Below are 9,518 nucleotides of genomic sequence, written 5' to 3' on the forward strand. Positions count from 1 at the left end.
TCTTCTACACTGCTTTCCTGCATTGACCGAGTTTAAATTCTATGGCACGTAAACTTTTTGGGACACGAAATACGTAAATGCAAAATTTAACGCTCTCTCTCTCTCTCTCTTTGTGTTTTTTTGTTGTTGTCTTTTTGATAAAAGGATTATGCACTCTGATTTTCGAATCTTTCTCTTCAAGTTGTCCAACTTAGATATAGCTCACAGAAACGATAAACTGAATTCAAAATGGCATGTCCTAAATCCTATTGTATCTCTTCCATTTGTTAAATCAAGGTTACCTGTTACCTGTTATGAAAAGAACACAAAAAAAACGCGCAAACACACACAAAGAGATGATAAACAAGTTCAAACACTTGTTAACTTAAAGATCAAAGTGTCTTAAAACAGTCATAATTTCAAACCAAACAAGTTCCACAACTAGGATACGGTTTTCCAAGATACCTGACTTATTAACTTACATAAAAATAGTCTCAAAACACATTCTTATTTAAGGTCCAACAAACAAGTTCCACAGCTAGCATATAGTGCTCTAGACACACTTACCAAAGATCTACGCTCTTGCTTACTTGATGGATAAGAACGGGACACAGAAGTCAACAAGCAGTTTTGTTGGCCCTATCACGTGAATGGTGTCACCAATGCATTGTGGAAACGTAAGCATTTGGCTGAAAGACACTTTGATAAGTGCAGTCTTCTTCTTGTACCATATCTTCACAGTTGCAAGAATCTCTTCCTCGACCATCTCCACTGCAACTATAATCACATCTCTAAGCCCAACATACCGTGATTCATAACCTGGCGGGGCAGTTTCCTACCACACACCAAAAAGAAAAGAAAAAGATTGAACAATATTAAAACAAAACATTAACATTTCATCTCTGAAAATTTTGAAATTCAACTAAACAACACACTTACATTGACATAAGAATCAATCTCCGGACTCCACACATGCATTTTTCCTCCCACAGGTTGACCTTGCAACAACAGATTAACTAGTCCAAGCAAATCATTACCTTCAGCCACTATTCCTTTCAAGGAAACGCGAGGTATGAGAGAAGCAGATGATGGTGGAGGCGGAACCAAACACCCCAAACGTGGCCAAAGACCTTCTTTTGGAATCCCTTCTTTCAAAGCAAAAGCAAGGGCATCTTTCACAGTGAGCACAGAGCGTTGCCCGTCTTCCTTCTTGGGACAAGCGTTATCCACCAAGAACTGAGCTGAGTAGCGAGTTAACTCAGTGTCGAGTTTAACTTTAAGCCGTGCACAGCTTATCAGTTCCGCTGCTACCAAAGCCGCAGATTGAGACGCATCTGACAAAGACAAGAAACACAAATGAAAATGAATCCAATGCCTGTTGTTGTAGTCAATTCAATTCTTTCTTTCAAAGGATGAGATTCAACTAAGAGTATAAGACTATTAAGATAAAAACCAGATCACATCATGATGCAAAGAAAGAAAGTAAAATATCTCTCAAAAGATTCAAGATTTTGATAAGTTACCGTAATCTTTTTGCGCCTTCATTGCTCGTTCGCAGTCAGGGTGACAGGGGCAGAGGAGGCCATCTTAGGGATCCCTACACACATAATATGAAAGTTGCATACAAAAGATCTCAGAAACGAATCCAAAGTGGTAAAATCAAGCAGACGAAGACGTTCAGAAAACCAAAATCAGAGCAAAAAACGACACCAAGACTTAACAATTAGCAAAACATTTGAACATCAACATAACCATTTCTTCGATAGAGAAAGCTTCGTCGAAAAGAGAAAGCTTTCGAGTAAACCAAACTAACGATTGTCTTTTGACACATAATAACTCTAACCCTAAAAGAAGAAGGATTCAACCATCATCCATCCACGAAGAGAGAAGTTAAAACCCTAAAACGTAACTACAAAAAGTTCACACTGAGAAGGCCAAGTCACAAGCAAAACCTAGAAACAAACCACAAAACAAGCTAAACTGAGAAACAAACTCGAGAGAGAGAGAGTTACCGGAGGAGACTCAGAGAGAGAGACAACAAACGGCGGAATCAGAAACAGTGGTCACAGTCGCAGTCGCAGTCGCCCGAAGCAAATTAGAGAAAGTTCCCAAATGTCACGCGAAACCCTACTTCCCCTCTTTGTTTCACAGATTAGTCACGAAACGATGTCGGGTTGAGATTTCTACTCTTACTCCTCAATACTATCCCGTTTTAAGACCACCAATCTTATTATGACTTTAAACGACACCGTTTTTCAAGAAAATACTAGTATTTGACAAAGTCAATATGGTAGTACCATAATACACTGAAGTTAAAAAGGAAAAAAAAGGTAACTTTGTAATCAATTCTTAACGTACTTAATTAAGTGGTAATACGTTCTTTCTTTTTAAGTTAACAAGCGGTATTTCTATAATTTAGAGAAAATGTAGTAACCACATAATATAATCTGAAGTTACAAAAAAAGCACTTAAGGTATAACAGAAAACAATTTAGTTTGAACACTTTGCTGTACACCAAATAATTAAAGGAAACACTCAATTCTCAGCTTCTGCAAAAAGAAATTACAGAGTCTATTTGTTTTTTTAAAGGGAACTCACTAAATAAAATCTTACTTTTTGAAACCAAATTTCCTCAATTTGATAGCAAAATAACCCCAAGAATAAATAAAATCAAAGAAGACTCAAGGTCAAAAACTTGTGACCTGAAGAAGAAACAATCCCAAAATATGAAGAAGAAGAAAAAAATCTAATCTCAGCCATCAAACTAAAAGAAAAAAAATGGAGACTGAAGTAAAGAGCAAACAGATGATGAAAACAAATCAGAAAGATTTGAAAGAGAAGAAGAAGAAGAAAGAAAATTAGAGGGAAAAGAAAAAACTGCTCTGGGTTGTTTTTTTTAAACAAGCCATGAAAAATAATGTATTAAGCTTCTTATGGGGAGCAGAAGCAGCTTAAAATGCACTGACACTGTCCCTTGAAATCTTCTCCTTATAGCTGAAACCAAAAGAAAAAACCAAAACAACACTTCACCATACTGTATATTGTCTGTCAAAGAAAAAGACAGTATGTTACTGTTCGGTTTGGGACTGTCTGTGTTACCGGATTTTATGATGGAGAGAAGAAGGATTGATTATTTCTCAGAAAAGTTGAACAGCCATTTTGAATTTGTTCTGTTTCCATTTAGGCAGCTTGTAGAAAGCTTCTTTTGTCATCCCGAATTTCTCCTTGAACTCCTCTGATGAAAGGTAAGCCTATAACAGAGAGAGACCAAGAACTGTAAAGATCTTCTTCTTTCATTGAAATAATTCTCACTTACAAATGAAATTTGTTGTTGGTTTGAACTTACCTCTCTCCTTGTTACATCAATGTCTGAGACAGGGTCAGTGGAAGTTGTCTTGAGACGTTCATAAGGGTGAGATGGTAAATCTTCCTCGTCTTCGACTCCTTCTTTAGCATCTTCTTGAATTGTCAGAGATTCTATCCGGCTGCTCATTGATTTCTCTTCATCCTTGTCATTTACCTTTTTCTCTTCCTGTTCTTTTGAGTTCGACTCTGGCGCTGGAGACTCAGCTGTCTTCGGGCTCGCTTCATGTCCAATTAAAACAAAAACTCAATACTCAAAAGTAAAACAAGAGAAGTGAATCTCTCTAAACCAAGATGCAAAAAAAGATAGAAACTTGCGGAGAGATCATCACACTTATGAACAATCATGAACGCTCACACTTTCAGATTATTTATTCAGCAAAAATGTTTGTAAAGTATACCTTTGAGTGGTTTTGGAATGGAAGGTTCTAGAGGAGGTGTTTTTTCGAAAAGTGCACTACGAGAAGCAATGGCTGAAGACTTGGGAGCGGAAGCAAACTTTGAGGAGTCAGGAGTAACAGATCTCGGGTATAGTTTCCTAACTACTGGGGGAGGAGTTGAAAGGTTTCTTGCATTTTGGCTCTCAAATGTTGCTGCAAGTGCATTGAACGCTGGAGATCTGCCCCTCACGCGAACCCTGTCTGGACTAAAGGACATGCTTCTTGACCGCTGCTGCGACTTGTCAGGAACGCTGGCACGGCCACCATATGAAGCTGGGGTTCTTCGTTTCGGTTTCTAATTTACAAAAGGCACAACAATAGAGAAGAATGAGCAAACAAAATTTAAAAAGCATACTCTGAGGAAACATCAGTCAAAAGGAAAAAGCGAGAAGAGCCTTTACATCTGCAACTGGAGTTCCACCATTTTTGACAATTTTGAGTTTTCTTTGGAATGAGTTGCCATGCATCTGTAAACAAAAAAAAAGAGTGCTTAACCCTTTGTCAAGGATTCCTTCCGTGCTTATTTCTCGGGAAAATCGATTGAAGTTGATAGGTACTTACGGCAGATTTTGAGGAATCCCAAGAAGTGAAAAACCGGGTGAAGAATGACGGCTCACCACCTTCCATGATCACATATACAGGGGCTTCAGGGGATAACTTTTCCAGGAGGGAATCTTTCTCGATAAATTTCTACAGAAACAAACGGTATAAATGAGAAACTTGCCTAAACATTTCAGGATCTTTTGAGACTATTTATCTCTAACGTTAAGGCAGGATTTTGTTTGCAATGTATCTAAAAAAATCTGACCTCTCCAATAGTTAAAGCTAGCAACTTGTTCTTTGGGGCTACTTCATGGCCAACCCAGACAAAGATTTCTGAGTGACAGTCTATGATAAATATATCTTCAGTCATCAAGTCATCCTGTGTGAAGTTATATATCTCTGTTACCTGCGAAAAGATCACCAAAAAATAACCACTTGGGATTAAGCCACATTACAAAGGGTTTGTTCAGTTATGATTGCATAAATATTTGGTGACAAAAAAAAGAGATTTTTAAAGTATACGCACCTTCAGAATTTCTGGAACAATATGTATTTCAGCAATGAACAAAACAAAAAACAGAGTCATTGTGTGCATACATCATTTTAGGCTTAATATTATGGGAGAAAAAAAAATATGATCATTTGTACCTTTTGTGAATGTACATGAGAATAAATGAGGGTCATGCTCGGGTTCCTTTGTGAGCTTTTGGCTCGAATATTCAGCTTTGCCTCCTAATAACTCCCAGAACTGTTCTGATTCTGAACCTTCCTTTTGTGCTCTAGTCTGTAGATTTGGCTGAACAAAAAAAACATAATAAATGCTGCTTAGGCTACACTTGAAACATAATTAAGAGTCTTATAATTGATCTTTACTAATTATGATTGACTTATCCTTATAGAGATTAAAAATTTTCTTACCTTAATCAGATCGAGCTGCCTTTCGACGAGTTCTTGGTCAGTTGAGGTTGATAAATTTCCAGCCCAAGTAAAGACTGAAGAATCATTATGTAGTATATAACAGTATGAAGAGTTCAGCGATGAAGCAACCTGTTGATGTAAATAGACAATACATTAGAAGCCATGAAGATTTATGTCTTAAATCATCAGTGACCTCGATATGTTTCTCACTTCTCAATGATTCTACAGTAATAAACATTGAAGAATGGGAAAATTGACATATACCGGGTCAACTTGTATGGCTTGCATATTATCCGGACCAGAACCTTGAATGCGGAATAGAGCAAGACCATTCTCATTGTATGTATCATCATCAACTTCTTTCTCGGCTATGTGTTTCTTGTATCCACTGCTAATACCACCCTGTGAAAATTAACAGATCGGTATGGGAAACAAAATCAGCAATTTTGTATATATTCAAAAGAGAGCATGGATGATAAAACAAAACCACATGACAAAATAAATTTCGTCAAACCTTAAAAACGATAAAGCTTTGCATAATCACAAAGAATTGAACAGGTTCCTTTCCTTCATAGATGCGAGCCTAAGATAAGAGAGTGAAAATGTTCAGAAAAAAGGAAGGAAAATAAAATCCAATGGCATAGACTTTCAGAATGGGTGCAGAAGAAGATTACTTGGGCTGGGACAAATTTCATTGACTCAACCATTTTCCTTGCCATAGAGACTGCAGAAACTCGTTCCTCCTACACATGATCACAGACTGAAAAATTTAAACCTACTTGCAAATTGTAAGTTCTTGCTTCAGCATATACATCGACAGAATATATGACACAATCATGTAAGAATTTGCTTCTGTTATTTGGAGAGCTCACCTCTACACTTTGTTTTCCGAACCATGTTCCTATAAGAACTTCTTCTTTCTCTTCTCCTGGATAAGAATACTGGAAAACATAGCAATCTCCACTGTAGAATTTTGAATGATCAGCAGCTTGAAGGAGAGTCTTTTCCTGTCCATTCACACGCCAAACCTGCAGATTTCCCGTGCAATCGATGAAAACTTGAGGCTCTTCTTTAGGCGGAGCAGCTTTCATCAGGCCTCTCACGTTTACTCCTTGTCGTTGCAAAAGAGCTGTTCAACCAATGACAAAAGAGAAAAACCGATAACAGTTCAACTACGTGTAAGTATTCAAAAATCAAAACCACTATCCAATTTTGAGTTCAGGATTACGGACCAGCAACTCTGCCTCTACCATCCTCTGACACAGTTGTATTAGTTTCTTTAGTCCAAGATTCAAACTTTGATCGAAATGAAACGGTTTCAAATCCTTCTATTATGCGGATCATTTGCGATTTGGGTCGTTCAGATGAACGGATCATTTCCTGTATGGCTCTACTAACATCAGCAAACATAATAGTATACAACTAAAATATATTATGTCTTTCTTTCGATATGATAAAGAATACTTACTTCTGTTGCTCCACTCGCAATTTTTCTATCATCAAGAGAAGTGGTTCTTCCCATCCAAACAAAGACTTCAATTCCACAATCGAGAATGTAACACTTGTTTGTATCCAGCATCTCCCTCTTCAACGAATCTCCCTCAACAGGATTTGCCTGACCCTTCTCGACACTACAATTTCAGTAAACACAATTGTGTTCATCCGAAGCATTATAGGCTCCAAATATATGTATATGTAAAATGTGAAGAAGATGTTACCAAAATAATTTGGTGGTATCGGAATTATAAGTTTTGTCTTCATCATTAGCTGTTTTCCTAGGTAGTGGAGCAAACCCACCAAAGAAACCCCAAAATTCTCCACTATCAGCATCAGCCATAAGTTTCCCATCCTCTGCAAATGAAACGTATGCAATTAGAGACCAAAACAAAGAGAAATAGAGATACTAATCCATAATCAGACTGCTTGGCTCACTAACCAACTGTAGCAACTTCACATGTCCCATCATGGTAAGTATCTTTGATGTACTGAACCACTTCCAATGCTTTTGCTCTCTCTTGGATACTTGAATTGGATCCATTGAATTGGAAAATCTTGGACTTTGTGTCAAGAATGTATATATCATCATGGTTTAAAGAACTCCGAGCAAAAGGAACCTGTAATCAGTTTAGACCGTTAGTGTATGACTACAAAGTGAGATCAAGATAACAGATAAAGGAACCAAAAAGTGAAATGGGACTTGCCTCTTTGACATGGACAACATGTTTTCCTCTGCAGACGAACAAGCGAGTAGTATGTTCTTCAGCTTCCACATGTTTGAATCCTGATGCTACTCCACCTTCTTGAGGAATGATACATGGTTTAAAATAAGACAAGAACTTCTCGGTTTCGTGGCCTTGAACTTCCCGATATTGAACTGCACGACCTCCAAGAGCAGCATCTAATTCAACTGTCTTAACTGCAGCAGTCCCGGCTTCATCCTAGTTTTTTAGAAATTTATTATCTTCTCTCAAACTTTTCTAACATTCTACAAAAGTAAGAAAGAAAGGATAAAGGAAATATAAACAGGGGTTTACCTGAGAGGTATCTTTACCAAGCCAGTAATGGATATCATGGCGCAATGCACCAGTTTTTAACGCCGTTGTCTGGTCACAAAAGACCAATCACCAGAAATAAATTAATTTAACAAAGACTCATGACGAAAGCCAGCGTAACATGGCTATAAGGAAACAAAAGAGAAGCCGTTACTAGGCTTTATTTACCTTCAATATAATGTAAGAATCTCCGGTGAAAAACTTCCCAATAGAAGATTTAGGAATGAGGGTCGGGCGGAAATTCTCGATACGCCATACTTCAATACCACTATGTTATTGTCAAGGAGAACAGCATGTAGAGATAGAACAGTAAAAAAGTATAGAAAGGTGAAACATAGCATCTTTAATCTAAGAGTCAATTGACATTAGAATTGAAGGATACGCTTTCTGTCCAGCTCCTTGGAAAGCAGGATCTAAATCTCTCATAGAAACAGACATACTTTAGCAGTCTTTAACCAACCACTTTCTCCAACTTACGAACGCTGCAGCAATGATAGAGAAGAAGACTTGATAAAAACCTATGAGACAAAGAGCAATTGCAAACCAATTCTATCAAAAAAGAAGACATGTAATCGCAGACAAGGCCAATACAAGGAATTGGAAAAAAAGAGAGTTCTTGTAACAATGCATGGTTCAGACTGGATTCAGCTGATGAATAGACCAGACCAGACCAGAAACCAATTAGAAAGAACAAAAAGAGAAAATTAATTTTCTCATCAAAACAAGTCAGAATCCACAAAGGGTCAACATCATTGATCTTAAGTCAATCACTGTCAAAACACAAACAAATTAAACTGAAATTGATGGTACATTGGAAGTAGGGTTTATGTAAAAGTTTCAACTCCCCAGACCAACAAATATAAAATAGATGAAAACCGAAGCAACATATCCATTGAACATAATCATACAACATACTCACCGAACCCAACATTTCAATAAACAACATCACAAAACCCAAAGATAAATAAAGCTCAAGGATTGATGCTCTCTCTCACACAAATCTATCTCACTAATTAAAAAACTATACCTTTGGCTTAACCAATCAGATCAACGCAACTCCTAATCTAGTCAAAGATAAAATCCAACAACAAAAACCCAGAAACTGAAAAAAATCGAATATAATCAAAAACGTTTCAGTAATTTTTACCTTACACAAATCTACTATTCAGCTCCAAGCCCAGATCCAATCTGATTACCAAAAAAAATGCAACAAAATAAAAACACAAAATTTTTAGTCAAAATAATGTCTTCTCCTCAGGGCGATGAACAACAACAACAACAACAGAGAAGCAAGAGGAGAAAAGAAAAGTGAAAGAAAGAGAAAGAGAGAGAGAGAAAGAGAGAATTGAATTGAAAGCTTTATTTAGAGAGAGAAAGTGATAAACAAAATTGAAGTCTTTAGACAGAGAGAGAGAGAGAGAGAGAGAGAGAGAAAGAAAGAGAGGTTGGAGGGAATGATGAGAAGCCAGGCGTGCTTATCACTAACCCAAAACACCAGAGAAGGAGAAAGAGAGAAGAACCCATCAACTGTAAAATTCTCCTTTCTTCATTATACAAAATTCAACTCTACGATTAGAAAAAAAAAAAAAAAAAATCAGACCTTTGGATGATAATAAAAATTGAAACTTTTTTACGGTTTCTTTGTTTGGTGATTTTTTTTTTATGTCGTTACCACTTCTTGACCATATAAAAAATCAGTGTGTTGTAATGAATATGAGAGATT

General features: G+C 37.0%; 2 protein-coding genes across 3 annotated transcripts; both read right to left on the reverse strand.

The window, feature by feature from the left end:
- LOC104730305 lies at positions 345–2,160 on the reverse strand. Its single transcript, XM_010449458.2, has 4 exons — positions 1,992–2,160; positions 1,503–1,576; positions 919–1,313; positions 345–814 (listed from the first exon to the last, which is right to left on the reverse strand). Exons 2-4 carry the CDS (start codon positions 1,522–1,524, stop codon positions 566–568), a joined length of 666 nt encoding a protein of 221 aa, XP_010447760.1. The 5' UTR covers positions 1,525–1,576; positions 1,992–2,160; the 3' UTR covers positions 345–565.
- Positions 2,826–9,135, reverse strand: LOC104730306 (villin-4). Of its 2 annotated transcripts, none has more exons than XM_019234203.1 (23): positions 8,943–9,135; positions 8,178–8,277; positions 7,964–8,063; positions 7,778–7,846; positions 7,445–7,681; positions 7,180–7,357; positions 6,962–7,094; positions 6,712–6,874; positions 6,476–6,623; positions 6,116–6,372; positions 5,918–5,986; positions 5,758–5,826; positions 5,508–5,645; positions 5,244–5,372; positions 4,974–5,121; positions 4,852–4,862; positions 4,591–4,731; positions 4,344–4,472; positions 4,184–4,249; positions 3,744–4,077; positions 3,326–3,564; positions 3,079–3,230; positions 2,826–2,973 (listed from the first exon to the last, which is right to left on the reverse strand). In XM_019234203.1, the coding sequence occupies exons 2-22, from the start codon at positions 8,231–8,233 to the stop codon at positions 3,117–3,119; spliced, it is 2,928 nt and encodes a 975-aa protein (XP_019089748.1). In that variant the 5' UTR covers positions 8,234–8,277; positions 8,943–9,135; the 3' UTR covers positions 2,826–2,973; positions 3,079–3,116. The 2 variants fall into 2 exon arrangements, with proteins under 2 accessions (XP_019089748.1, XP_010447761.1); XM_010449459.1 differs by having other exon boundaries at positions 8,178–8,313.

Source organism: Camelina sativa, chromosome 12 (assembly GCF_000633955.1).
Source record: "Camelina sativa cultivar DH55 chromosome 12, Cs, whole genome shotgun sequence".
Taxonomy (NCBI): Eukaryota; Viridiplantae; Streptophyta; class Magnoliopsida; order Brassicales; family Brassicaceae; genus Camelina; species Camelina sativa.